This window comes from Ips typographus, linkage group LG2 (assembly GCF_016097725.1).
Source record: "Ips typographus isolate SLU linkage group LG2, UJ_Ityp_2.0, whole genome shotgun sequence".
NCBI lineage: Eukaryota > Metazoa > Arthropoda > Insecta > Coleoptera > Curculionidae > Ips > Ips typographus.
In genome coordinates, this window is record NC_138423.1 from 981,076 (window position 1) to 996,011 (window position 14,936).

General features: G+C 33.4%; 1 protein-coding gene and 1 long non-coding RNA gene across 2 annotated transcripts; one reads left to right on the top strand and one right to left on the bottom strand.

Moving 5' to 3' along the window:
- Positions 1-5,739: 5,739 nt before the first annotated feature.
- LOC145724249 (uncharacterized) lies at positions 5,740-6,119 on the top strand. Its single transcript, XR_014176959.1, has 2 exons — positions 5,740-5,855; positions 5,912-6,119. It is a non-coding gene; the product is annotated as an uncharacterized LOC145724249 (long non-coding RNA).
- A 2,585-nt stretch (positions 6,120-8,704) lies between these two features.
- LOC145725161 (uncharacterized) lies at positions 8,705-10,003 on the bottom strand. Its single transcript, XM_081973796.1, has 2 exons — positions 9,687-10,003; positions 8,705-9,105 (listed from the first exon to the last, which is right to left on the bottom strand). Exons 1-2 carry the CDS (start codon positions 9,708-9,710, stop codon positions 8,791-8,793), a joined length of 339 nt encoding a protein of 112 aa, XP_081829922.1. The 5' UTR covers positions 9,711-10,003; the 3' UTR covers positions 8,705-8,790.
- Positions 10,004-14,936: the final 4,933 nt, after the last annotated feature.

The window sequence follows — 14,936 nt, forward strand, 5'->3', positions numbered from 1 at the left end:
TCTGGTTCTTCAATTGAATAAGCTTCTTTTGATTAAAACAAGAATACAAAGCTTCTACATTTTAGGAAACAATATAATATGTATGATAAATGGAATCTTTTATAAGATTAGGATAAGCAAAAGAGTTGTTAAAGACAGAAAAAAAAATGAGATGATATACAATTAAAAGAAAGTGGAATATCTCGAAAACTGTTAGAGTTACGGAAACTTTGCAAGAGACCACAAATGTTTAGGTTTAGACATTTTTCTAAATTTTGTTGCAATTTCTAAAAAATCAAAATCAAATTCAAATATCACGAAAATGTCTAGAGTTACAGAAATTTTGCAAGAAACTAGAAATGCTGAGAATACTTTTTTCTACCGAAATAACTGGGTTTACACTAATTTGAGACACTGAGGACATAGTAAACGCGGTCAATGCTGGCAGGATGATTGTTTCAAATTTAACTGTTTTTCTTTTTAATTCTTGGACACTCTGTATATATCTAAATGTGTCATGGTTTACGGGAAGTGGAAAGGGAGTTCAAGACAAACATTTTGTGCGTTTTATAATGGCTGAAACCCAAAAAATAGCGAAAATAAGGAATTTTTTAAATTGTGAGGCAATTTCCAAAAAAAAAATCAAATATGTCGGAAACAGTTAGAGTTGCGAATGTTTTTCAAGGGACTATAAATATTCGGAATGCTTTTTTTGCACCTAAATAACTGTTGCAGCTACTGAGAACGAGATAAACGTGGTCAATACTGGCAGAACGTTAGTTTTAAATTTAACTGTTTTTGTTTTGTTTTTTTTGGACACTCTGTATATATTTAATTGTGTCACAGTCTACGGGAAGTAAAAGAGCAGTTCAAATTAAAAATTTTGAGCTTTTTACAATCGCTGAAAGCCCAAAAATGGCGGAGATACGGAATTTTCTAAATTTTGTTGTAATTTCCGAAAAATCAAATATCCCAAAAACGTCTAGACTTACAGAAATTTTGCAAGAAGGTAGAAATGCTGAGAATACTTTGTTCTACCGGAATGACTAGGTTTACACTAATTTGAGACACTGACGACAAAGTAAACGCGGTCAATGCTGGCAAGATGATTGTTTCAAATTTAACTGTTTTTGTTTTTAATTCTTGAACACTCTGTATATATCTAAATGTGTCACGGTTTACGGGAAGTGGAAGAGGAGTTCAAGACAAACATTTTGTGCGTTTTATAATGGCTGAAACCCCAAAAATAGCGAAAATAAGGAATTTTTTAAATTGTGAGGCAATTTCCAAAAAAAAAAATCAAATATGTCGGAAACAGTTAGAGTTGCGAATGTTTTTCAAGGGACTATAAATATTCAGAATGCTTTTTTTGCACCTAAATAACTGTTTCAGCTACTGAGAACGAGATAAACGTGGTCAATACTGGCAGAACGTTAGTTTTAAATTTAACTGTTTTGTTTTGGTTTTTTTTGACACTCTGTATGTATTTAATTGTGTCGTAGTCTACGGGAAGTAAAAGAGCATTTCAAATTAAAAATTTTGAGCTTTTTACAATCGCTGAAATCCCAAAAATGGCGGAGATACGGAATTTTCTAAATTTTGTTGCAATTTCCAAAAAATCAAATATCACAAAAACGTCTAGAGTTACAGAAATTTTGCAAGAAACTAGAAATGCTGAGAATACTTTTTTTCCACCGAAATATCTGGGTTTACACTAATTTGAGACACTGAGGACATAGTAAACGCGATCAAGGCTGGCAGGATAATTGTTTCAAATTTAACTGTTTTTCTTTTTAATTCTTGAACACTCTGTATATATCTAAATGTGTCACAGTGTACGGGAAGTGGAGGAGGAGTTCAAGACAACCATTTTGTGCGTTTTATAATGGCTGAAACCCCAAAAATAGCGAAGATACGGGGTTTTTAAAATTGTGACGCAATTTTCAAAAAATAATCGAATATCTCGGAAACAGTTAGAGTTGCGAAAGTTTTTCAAGGGACTATAAATATTCGGAATGCTTTTTTTGCACCTAAATAACTGTTTCAGCCACTGAGAACAAGATAAACGTGCCTAATACTGGCAGAACGTTAGTTTTATATTTAACTGTTTTGTTTTGGTTTTTTTGGACACTCTGTATATATTTAATTGTTTCACAGTCTACGGGAAATAAAAGAACAGTTTAAAGTAAAAATTTTGAGCTTTTTACAATCGCTGAAATCCCAAAAATGGCGGAGATACGGAATTTTCTAAATTTTGTTGCAATTTCCAAAAAATCAAATATCACAAAAACGTCTAGAGTTACAGAAATTTTGCAAGAAACTAGAAATGCTGAGAATACTTTTTTCTACCGAAACGACTGGGTTTACACTAATTTGGGACACTAAGGACAAAGTAAACGCGATCAAGGCTGGCAGGATGATTGTTTCAAATTTAACTTTTTTTCATTTTAATTCTTGAACACTCTGTATATATCTAAATGTGTCACGGTTTACGCGAAGGATAAGAGGAGCTCAAGACAAACATTTTGTGCGTTTTATAATGGCTGAAACCCCAAAAATAGCGAAGATACGGGGTTTTTAAAATTGTGACTCAATTTCCAAAAAAAAATCGAATATCTCGGAAACAGTTAGAGTTGCGAAAGTTTTTCAAGGGACTATAAATATTCAGAATGCTTTTTTTGCACCTAAATAACTGTTGCAGCTACTGAGAGCGAGATAAACGTGGTCAATACTGGCAGAACGTTAGTTTTAAATTTAACTGTTTTGTTTTGGTTTTTTTTGACACTCTGTATGTATTTAATTGTGTCGTAGTCTACGGGAAGTAAAAGAGCAGCTCAAATTAAAAATTTTGAGCTTTTTACAATCGCTGAAAGCCCAAAAATGGCGGAGATACGGAATTTTCTAAATTTTGTTGCAATTTCCAAAAAATCAAATATCACAAAAACGTCTAGAGTTACAGAAATTTTGCAAAAGACTAGAAATGCTAAGAATACTTTTTTTCCACCGAAATAACTGGGTTTACAGTAATTTGAGACACTGACGACAAAGTAAACGCGATCAAGGCTGGCAGGATGATTGTTTCAAATTTAACTTTTTTTCATTTTAATTCTTGAACACTCTGTATATATCTAAATGGGTCACGGTTTACGCGAAGGATAAGAGGAGTTCAAGACAAACATTTTGTGCGTTTTATAATGGCTGAAACCCCAAAAATAGCGAAGATACGGGGTTTTTAAAATTGTGACGCAATTTTCAAAAAAAAATCAAATATGTCGGAAACAGTTAGAGTTGCGAAAGTTTTTCAAGGGACTATAAATATTCAGAATGCTTTTTTGCACCTAAATAACTGTTTCAGCTACTGAGAACGAGATAAACGTGGTCAATACTGGCAGAACGTTAGTTTTAAATTTAACTGTTTTGTTGTGGTTTTTTTGGACACTCTGTATATATTTAATTGTGTCACAGTCTACGGGAAGTAAAAGAGCAGTTCAAAGTAAAAGTTTTGAGCATTTTACAATCGCTGAAAGCCCAAAAATGGCGGAGATACGGAATTTTCTAAATTTTGTTGCAATTTCCAAAAAATCAAATATCACAAAAACGTCTAGAGTTACAGAAATTTTGCAAGAAACTAGAAATGCTGAGAATACTTTTTTTCCACCGAAATATCTGGGTTTACACTAATTTGAGACACTGAGGACATAGTAAACGCGGTCAATGCTGGCAGGATGATTGTTTCAAATTTAACTGTTTTTCTTTTTAATTCTTGGACACTCTGTATATATCTAAATGTGTCATGGTTTACGGGAAGTGGAAGAGGAGTTCAAGACAAACATTTTGTGCGTTTTATAATGGCTGAAACCCCAAAAATAGAGAAAATAAGGATTTTTTTAAATTGTGACGCAATTTCCAAAAAAAAATCGAATATCTCGGAAACAGTTAGAGTTGCGAAAGTTTTTCAAGGGACTATAAATATTCGGAATGCTTTTTTGCACCTAAATAACTGTTGCAGCTACTGAGAACGAGATAAACGTGGTCAATACTAGCAGAACGTTAGTTTTAAATTTAACTGTTTTGTTTTGGTTTTTTTGGACACTTTGTATATATTTAATTGTGTCACAGTCTACGGGAAGTAAAAGAGCAGTTCAAATTAAAAATTTTGAGCTTTTTACAATCGCTGAAAGTCCAAAAATGGCGGAGATACGGAATTTTCTAAATTTTGTTGCAATTTCCAAAAAATCAAATATCACAAAAACGTCTAGAGTTACAGAAATTTTGCAAGAAGCTAGAAATGCTGAGAATACTTTGTTCTACCGGAATGACTAGGTTTACACTAATTTGAGACACTGACGACAAAGTAAACGCGGTCAATGCTGGCAAGATGATTGTTTCAAATTTAACTGTTTTTCTTTTTAATTCTCGAACACTCTGTATATATCTAAATGTGTCACGGTTTACGGGAAGTGGAAGAGGAGTTCAAGACAAACATTTTGTGCGTTTTATAATGGCTGAAACCCCAAAAATAGCGAAAATAAGGAATTTTTTAAATTGTGAGGCAATTTCCAAAAAAAAAAATCAAATATGTTGGAAACAGTTAGAGTTGCGAATGTTTTTCAAGGGACTATAAATATTCAGAATGCTGTTTTTGCACCTAAATAACTGTTTCAGCTACTGAAAACGAGATAAACGTGATCAATAATGGCAAACGTTAGTTTTAAATTTAACTGTTTTTGTTTTGTTTTTTTTGGACACTCTGTATATATTTAATTGTGTCACAGTCTACGGGAAGTAAAAGAGCAGTTCAAAGTAACAATTTTGAGCTTTTTACAATCGCTGAAATCCCAAAAATGGCGGAGATACGGAATTTTCTAAATTTTGTTGCAATTTTCAAAAAATCAAATTTTACAAAAACGTCTAGAGTTACAGAAATTTTGCAAGAAACTAGAAATGCTGAGAATATTTTTTTTTCTTCCGAAATAACTGGGTTTACACTAATTTGAGACACTAAGGACACAGTAAACGCGATCAATGCTGGCAGGATGATTGTATGCTGGCAACACTCTGTATATATCTAAATGTGTCACGGTTTACGGGAAGTGGAAGAGGAGTTCAAGACAAACATTTTGTGCGTTTTATAATGGCTGAAACCCAAAAAATAGCGAAAATAAGGAATTTTTAAAATTGTGACTCAATTTCCAAAAAAAAAATCGAATATCTCGGAAACAGTTAGAGTTCCGAAAGTTTTTTGCACCTAAATAACTGTTTCAGTTATTCCGAAAATTTAATGCAATTTCTAAAAAAAAGTAAAAAAATCCCTCATGGCGCTTATAAGAAAAATGATAGTTGATGATGGTAAGTAAACACCGAAACGTCTGAATTTAAATTTGGTATTGTAACGTTGTAGAGGAGGAAATGTGGAAAAGTGTCTTTTGTTTTCAGTTATCTTATCAATTAAATTAGTAAAAAAAAATAAAAACTAATTTCCCAATTTTCCCAAGTTTAATTATTATTACGCACGAAAATCAAAAACTTGAACAAATCATTTTTGACCATTTTTTTTGAGATTACCTGCAGTAATTAAGATTAGTTAAAATTTCAATTACAAAGTCGTGCATTTTTGTCCCTATAACTGAATCAATTACCAGTTTCGCTCAGTCATTTCCAATTATGTTTTTCCTCCAATTAGTACATCCATTAAGTTGTCGTTATCGTGAATTTTAAATGTCTTCAGTTTTTGCTTTATAATCGTAAAATATATTAACTGCATTACTATATAAGTAAATGGTTTCCGAAAAACAAGTTAAACCGAAAGAGACAGTGAAACTATTAATAATATACACCAACTCAATAAAGTACACATCGTTATGGAATTCACGCAGGTAAAATTGCATTTTTTTGGTTTGTTATTGTAATTTTAATGTGTTTTTTTTTGCAGATACTTAAATTAGTACTCGCTTTGGCTTTGATACTATTTGTACATTTTGCATCTGATGTAGAAGCATCTCCAATCTTAAGGTCGGTTTACGTGAATGTAGCTCCTGGATACAGATATTATCCACAAAGACCGATTTACCATGGTGTCTACGGAGTTCATTTTTGGGGTTAAAACTAGATTTATTAAATAAATTACTATCAGTACATAATTGGTGTTATTCTTGATAAGTAAACTACTCGCCAAAACGAATGGGACAGCAAAATTGTTCGTCTTTTTTGAGCGGCTGTTTCTTCAAATTGATTCCCTCGATTTAAATTTTTTTTTAGGGTTTAAAGGTATTTTTTTCCTCTTTCTGATGACCGAAATGATCTTTTTGGACTGAGGTGTAGTCAAAAAATAAAAAAAATGTTCTAACGCCATGTTTTTCAATAGCCACACATGCTGTTTGGAGTTCTATTTAGTTTTAAGCTTTCTACTGTCCTTAAGTAGTAAAATTAATCTCCAAAGGCTTCCTTTAGTTATTAATATAGTCATGAGATCCTTTTTACTGTCTTTAAGTAGTCAAATAAAACTTAGAAAGCTTCTTTCTGTTTGTCAATAGTCAAACATGCTGTTTGGAGTTGTATTTAGTGTCTTTAAGTTGTCAAACTACCATTAGAAGGTTTTTACAGGTCTTTATTGGTTATCAAAACAGTCGTGGAAAGCTTCTTACTGTCCTTAAGTAGTCAAATGAAAGTCAGAAGCCTTTTTTCTGTCTTTCAATAGCCAAAAATTATGTTTGGAGGGCTTTTCAATAGTTTTAAAGTTGTTTAGCTACCACTAAAAGATTTTTAGATGTCTTTTGGTTGTCAAAATAGTCGTGGGAAGCTTCTTGCTGTCCTTAAGTAGTCAAATGAAACTCAGAAGGCTTGTTTCTGTCTTTTAATAGCCAAAAACTCTGTTTTGAGGGCTTTTTATTGACTTTAGTTGTAAGACTTCAACTGGAAGGCTTCTGGATGTTTTTTGGTTATTAAAATAGTTATGGGATGCTTCTTACTGCCTTTAAGTCGTCCAACTATAATTGGAAGGCTTCCAGATAACTTTTGGTTAACAAAACAGTCGTGGAAAGCTTCTTACTGTCCTTAAGTAGTCAAATGAAAGTCAGAAGCCTTCTTTCTGTCTTTCAATAGCCAAAAATTATGTTTGGAGGGCTTTTTAATAGTTTTCAAGTTGTCTAGCTACCACTAAAAGATTTTTAGATGTCTTTTGGTTGTCACACTACAACTGGACGATTTTAGATGTCTTTTGGTTGTCAAAATAGTCGTGGGAAGCTTCTTGCTGTCTTTAAGTAGTCAAATGAAACTCAGAAGGCTTGTTTCTGTCTTTTAATAGCCAAAAACTCTGTTTGGACGGCTTTTTATTGACTTTAGTTGTAAGACTGCAACTGGAAGGCTTCTGGATGTTTTTTGGTTATTAAAATAGTTATGGGATGCTTCTTACTGCCTTTAAGTCGTCAAACTACAATTGGAAGGCTTCCAGATAACTTTTGGTTATCAAAACAGTCGTGGAAAGCTTCTTACTGTCCTTAAGTAGTCAAATGAAAGTCAGAAGCCTTCTTTCTGTCTTTCAATAGCCAAAAATTATGTTTGGAGGGCTTTTTAATAGTTTTCAAGTTGTCTATCTACCACTAAAGGATTTTTAGATGTCTTTTGGTTGTCAAAATAGTCGTGGGAAGCTTCTTGCTGTCCTTAAGTAGTCAAATGAAACTCAGAAGGCTTGTTTCTGTCTTTTAATCGCCAAAAACTCTGTTTCGAGGGCTTTTTATTGACTTTAACTTGTAAGACTGCAACTAGAAGGCTTCTAGATGTCTTTTGGTTATTAAAATAGTCATGAGATGCTTCTTACTGCCTTTAAGTCGTCAAACTACAATTGGAAGGCTTCCAGATAACTTTTGGTTATCAAAACAGTCGTGGAAAGCTTCTTACTGTCCTTAAGTAGTCAAATGAAAGTCAGAAGCCTTCTTTCTGTCTTTCAATAGCCAAAAATTATGTTTGGAGGGCTTTTTAATAGTTTTCAAGTTGTCTAGCTACCAGTAAAAGATTTTTAGATGTCTTTTGGTTGTCAAAATAGTCGTGGGAAGCTTCTTGCTGTCCTTAAGTAGTCAAATGAAACTCAGAAGGCTTGTTTCTGTCTTTTAATCGCCAAAAATTCTGTTTGGAGGGCTTTTTATTGACTTTAACTTGTAAGACTGCAACTGGAAGGCTTCTAGATGTCTTTTGGTTATTAAAATAGTTATGGAATGCTTCTTACTGCCTTTAAGTCGTCAAACTACAATTGGAAGGCTTCCAGATAACTTTTGGTTAACAAAACAGTCGTGGAAAGCTTCTTACTGTCCTTAAGTAGTCAAATGAAAGTCAGAAGCCTTCTTTCTGTCTTTCAATAGCCAAAAATTATGTTTGGAGGGCTTTTTAATAGTTTTCAAGTTGTCTAGCTACCACTAAAAGATTTTTAGATGTCTTTTGGTTGTCACACTACAACTGGACGATTCTAGATGTCTTTTGGTTGTCACAATAGTCGTGGGAAGCTTCTTGCTGTCCTTAAGTAGTCAAGTGAAGCTCAGCAGCTTCTTTCTGTCTCGCAAAAAAGTAGACGTTTTCGCCAATTTTCTGATTATATTTTTTTCTTGGTTCACCATGTATAAGTAAATGCAGTTTATAAGTTTATACTTAAATTGGGTAGTTTTAAGTGTAATTTTTCTTCTAAAGAAGGAAAGGATCCAAAGAAATTGTTGAATTTTAATTGAAACTGATCAGAAACATTGTTGCCATATATATTAAGAATATTCATGTGACGTCACACCATTTTTACAATATAAAATTCGATTATAATAGCATTCCCCATTATTGATGGTGGGTATTTCCACCGTACTGATAGTGACCTCCTGATGGATGTCCTCCATGTTGATTTCCATAATGTCCCCACTGATGGTTACTTCCTGGTTGTCCATGTCCGTTACCATAGTGACCTCCTTGGTGGCCGCCATGTTGATTATTTGGATAGCCGTACCCGCTGTGATGATTGCCGTAGTGACCGCCTTGATTGCCTCCGCGATTGATTGGGTAGGAATATTCTACATCATGGCCGCCATAGTGACCCAGTTGGGTACCCCCATATTGATACTGGGCTTCCGCCATCCAGACCGTTATTAATAACGTCTAAATTTGCAAATTTCAGGTAAGTAAAAGTACACAACATTTTACAGCTGGACACCCTGTATAATAAGCACGTATGATCAAAAAGAAGAATCCCAATGACAATCACTGTGATATCTAATGAATATCACGGTACCCTCTTCTTGATCATGTGCTTACTGGACACTCTGTATACAGGTATGGTAATACTAAAACTGGCCATGGAAAAACCGTTGTAACTGACAGAGAAACATAGATAACTGCATTCGCGAGACAAAGACAGAAAACCTAATAAAAACTCTGGTAGGCAAAAATTTCGAAGCAATGTTGCCGGAAGCATATCTTTGAATTCATCTGGAGAGGATCAGAGTTACATAATTTAGTTATTGGCACTAAGTTTTAAAACAAATTTTGCGTGTAATTTAGTCGATGAATTCAGAGAGACGTTTGACAACATCGCAAACTTCCGCCTACTAGGGACTTTTTTTTGGTTTTCTATCTTTGTCTCGAGCACGCAATTATCAACGTTTTTCTGTCAGTTACATTTGTTTTCCTACGGTCAGTTTCAGTTTTACACCTGTCTGTATAATATTCTCTAAACTTACCCCAACAAGTAAACAGCTCTTCATTGATTCAAGTACTTTCTGCTTCTTCGTAGATTAAAAAATTTGTAAACACTGAAGATGGAGAGCTTCTGTAGTCTTTTATATTTATTGATAAAAAGTTAATAACCTTATTATTAACCAGTTTGTTACATTAAAAGTTTATTGGTTATTAAGAATGAGTTAAAATGAAATCAAATTTTTCCAACAATAACAATAACGTCACATTTTGTTTTGGCTTCTGCAAAATTACAATGAATCAATTAATTGTTTTGATAATTTGAAATGTTCAATTAGTTTTTTATTATTATTTAGTTATTTTATAGGTATATAATCCAGTAAAAACTATCATGTTTTTATCTAGATATGTCAAGTTGACAAGTTAAAGCTTTAGAAAAATCAGATTCCAGTAAAAAGGTTATATTGACCACCCTGTAGGTTTTTTTATTTTCTGTCTTTTGGCTTGTCATCCATGTAGTATTGTCTAACTGAGGACAAAAGGTCACATCAGCAAACCATTCAGGACTTGAGAATTTAATTAAAGTTTAGACCAGCGTTTTGCTGACAAATTTACCATTTTTATAAAATATCTAAGAAACGGTGCAAGTTTGAAGTTTAGAACCAACTTAGGCTACTCTCCAAATTTCAGCGAAAAATATTGAGTTGTTTTCTAGTGTCTTGAAAGTAACTATTTATTCAAATATATCTATTTTTTTAATTGATTTAAGTTTTCTTTATTTACTGCATCAGGGTGAATCTGATGCCAGTTATGATGGTGAATCTCATTTTCAACTTCATGATAATAATAATCATGACATTAGATACTTCTAATATACCATCACCCTGTATAATAGTTATGACCACTGTCATCCAATTTAAACCCACTTTGTGAATATAGTCTTTAATACGTGTTAATAATAGCAACTTCGTCGCATAAATAAATAAAAAAATGAAAATGCTAAGGAACAAATTGATGGGGCTGCAAGAAGGGCCACGTTGGGCCTACTGTCAAAGAAGTCCCAATAACAATACGAAATAGCATAAAAGTGCACTTTTAATCCCTCATTTGAGGGATAAAAGAGACACTTTTAATCCCTGGGGGATTTAAAGTAAATTTTTTTTGATTTTATTGAAATTTTATTTATTTGTTAAAGTGTAAGGACGAAAAAGGATAATTAACATAAACATAACTTAAATCTAGTTCTTATTATTATATATATTTACATTTATATTGACTTTGGTGCAGTTTGCAAGGCTAACGAAGGGTGGACAATTGGAAGCAACATTTTTAGTACATTTTTAGCAACATTGATCTTTCTATGGTTGATGCTGATGCCATATCAACATCGGAGAAGACATTGGTGAATATTTAATCGGCAACATTCTTCTTTTGATACAATGAATTTTCAACATAACCTTCAGCAACAGAACTGCTTTTCCAGCCACCATGTCGTTTCAACACATCTATGGTTGATCCAGAGTCGGCAAGTAAAGAAGCTGATGATCTGCGAAAACAATGCCCAGTATATAGGTTTGCGTTTGGTAGTCTCAAGTAGCCAGCAATTCTCCTTGGTAGCTGTCCAAATGTATTTTTTCCTATGGGCTTCCCATTTTTGTAAGACACAAAAAATCGTGTATGCTTTGTAGGTGGCCTTATGCCAATATACTTTCTCACTAATTCCACTACATTCGTAGAGTTTTCGCCAGACGTTTTTATCACAAACAAGCGATCCTTTCCTGATTTTGTACCCCGTAGATTTACCAGAAAAAAGCTTTTATGATCCGAGACATCGTTGCAGTCTAGCTGGCAGAGCTCCTTTCCTCGATATGCTCCAGCGACTCCCATAATCAGCACCACCTGCAACAAAATTGTCTCCTGTCAGTACATTTTGTAGTTTTGTAGACAAAAATAATCAATGGTGTTATTTTTAGCAGTACTATCAGGAAAATATTCAAAGTAAAGAAAATAATCTTACCTTTTGGGCTAGATATTGTTCATCTAGAGCATTTTGAAGAAAATCTCTTATATGGTCGAAATCCAATGTCTTGGACTTCTTCGGCTTATAATGGTTATTCTGTCTCTTTAGAAATGCCTGGAGTTTACTGTATTTGCTGATGTCGACGTTTGCTTCAGATATTATCGTGGCTTTGATCATGGAATATTGGCTCCATAGAGAAGATGCCTTGAGCTTCTTAGACTTCTGCAGGAAGTAAGCCAGGAGCACCTTTTCATCCGTAAAATTCTCTGCATTCTGTTCAACGCACCATTTTTGGTAAACAAGAAACTGTTTTTTGTAAGCCTCGCGAGATTTTTCTGGAAGAAGGCTAACGATGGCCTCTTGGGCGGCCTCTTCAATGTTCATTTTCAAAAAATACGATTTTTGTGGACTCACCGTTTGATAACAACTGATTGACATTTGTTCCACCATGCCAACAACAATCAATAACAACTATCAGTAATACGAGAGTACCGTTGTAACCACTGTTAGTTTTGTAATTTTATTTTATTTTTAGTTTCTCGCATTCTAAAGTGCGTAAAATAGTATAATATACTATTACTACTACTTTAATTTTTCACCTTTCTTTAACTACTATTTACTTTAACCCTTGTGTTAAAAGTATCACACGTTTTAACACGAAGTTCTTAAAACGCTATTTTTAACAGTTCACTAGCGGTGGTAAAAGTTGAATTTTTAATGCGTTTCTAGAAAAAATTAATTATAATTATTGTTTTTCACCAATAGTACAATTTGAGAGGTTTAATTTTGTAGAAAGTATTAACAGAAAGAGACAAGGAAAAATAAGAATAAAAATATAAATTTTAAACAGTACTATTGTTATTTTCGGTTTCTTGTCTGATTGTGACGTCTCCTGTTTGATCTTCAGTATACAAACTTTAATGCATGTGGCTTTGAATATATAGGTTATCATTTAGATTTTATAAATTTTGTCATTTACAAGGTACGGTAACCTTTGAAAGTACCATCGAGTGTGTATTTCGCGTGCGATCTATAAAATCAAATATTGTCTCATTTTACACAACAATCCCAGATAACATCTAATCTCAGTCTTTTTGTAATCCGAACAGGCGACGATAATTGAACATCATCATCATTGCTCTGTTTTCACTCTCGGTCGTGATTTGTGAAATGCGAATTAATTGTGCGATTATTGGAAATGGATCAGAGAAACGAACTCGGGCTTGTGATGCTCATGATGTTACTGGTTATCTTAGGGGTGTTGATTAGGATGGTGGTGCAACATAAGAATAAGCGATACTTCAGAGAAAATATTAATAGAAGAAATGTCGCAGAAAGGCAACGGATCCCGCATATTATTAGAGGTAAGTTAAATTTTTGTTAGTTAATACCAGAGGTCTCGATTATTTTAATAAAACAAATGTTTGAAATAAAAATGTTTCTTGAAAGTTTAACTAACATAAACATAAAAATTGAATGCTAGACTTGAATTTCCAATCATTATCTGTTTTTTTCACTTATTTTTGATACAGTAAATAGGGTTTTGCAATCCAGTTCTTCATTTAATATCTATTAGTTTTTTCACTACAAATTGCTTTTCTTCAGGATACAAATGGCCTAATTCCAATTGCCTTCGCATTTTGGTAGGAAAGTATTCACACCAGGGCACTGGTTCTTGGCGTAGTTGAATACATTATATGCAGAATAGATATTCTAGTGGTGTAGTTTCAAAAATAACTTTTTTGTGATATCAATACACTGCCAAACGAGTTTAAACAACCACATAAATAGAGTCCGGATTAAAAAGCACAAAAATCGTGAAGAAAAGCAAAATCGTTTTCCTCAAAAAAACCATAAAAAGTTTTAAAAAAGCACAAAACTCTTTTAGAGATGCAATTTTTTTTTCAAAATGCTTTAGAAGCACGGAAGATTTTAGACTGTTTTGAAAACTTTTATAGGTTTTTGTACTATTTAAACAGCATATTGAAGGTTCTGGAATGCTTTAGAGGCATTTGGAATCTCTTACAAGGTTCACAACATTTTTTGGAACCTTCTAAACTGCTTTAATATCTTCTGGGAGCTTCTAGACTAGTTGGAAAGCATTTGGAATCTTTTAGACTGTTCTAAGTTATTTTAGAAGCTTCTAGACTATTTTGAAGCTGACTGCTTTAGAAGCATTTTGCAGTTCCTGTAGTGTTTTGAAATCTTTTTAGACTACTTTAGGAGCATTGAAGGGTTTGGACTGCTTTTAAGACATGTGAATTTGAACTTTTGGAAGCTTTTAAACTGCTTTAGAAGCGTAGAAGCTTTTAGACTGCCTTGAATTTTTTTGAGAGCTTCTAGACTAGTTAAAGATTATTTGGAAGCCTTTAGAGTGTTCTAAAAGCATTTGGAAGCTTCTAGACTATTTTGGAAGGCTTTAGACTGCTTGAGAAGCATTTTGGAGTTTCTGTAGTGTTTTAAAACTACTTTAGGAGCATTTGGAAGGTGTTTGAATAGTTTAAAGAGCCTTGAAGGTTCTGGACTGCCTTTGAGGCATTTGAAACCACCTTGTAGACGGTTTTATAAACTTTTGAAAGCTGTCAAACTGCTTTAGTCGCATACGGAAGCTTTTGAGAGCTTCTAGATAAATTGAAAAGCATTTGGAAGCTTTTAGACTGTTTTGGAAGGCTTTAGACTGCTTGAGAAGCATTTTGAAGTTTCTGTAGTCTTTTAAAACCTTTTTAGACTACTCTAAGAGCTTTTGGACAGTTTAAAGTGTCTTGAAGGGTCTGGACTGCCTTTAAGGCATTTGAAACTACCTTGTAGACGGTTTTAGAAACTTTTGAAAGCTGTTAAACTGCTTTAGAAGCATACGGAACTTTTAGAATATTCTAAATGCTTTTGGAAGCTTCTATAGACTGTTTTGAAAGACTTACGACTGCTTTAGAAGCATTTTGCAGTTTCTGTAGTGTTTTGAAATATTTTTAGACTACTTTTAGAATGCCTTGAAATTTTTGAATAGCTTCTAGACTAGTTGAAGTTTGTTTGGAAGCCTTTAGAATGTTCTAAAAGCTTTTGGAAGCTTCTAGACTATTTTGAAAGGCTCTAGACTGCTTGAGAAGCATTTTGGAGTTTCTGTAGTGTTTTAAAACCTTTTTAGACAACTTTAGGAGCATTTGGAAGGTGTTTGGATAGTTTAAAGAACCTTGAAGGTTCTGGACTACCTTTAAGGCATTTGAAATCACCTTGTAGACGGTTTTAGAAACTTTTGAAAGCTGTTAAACTGCTTTAG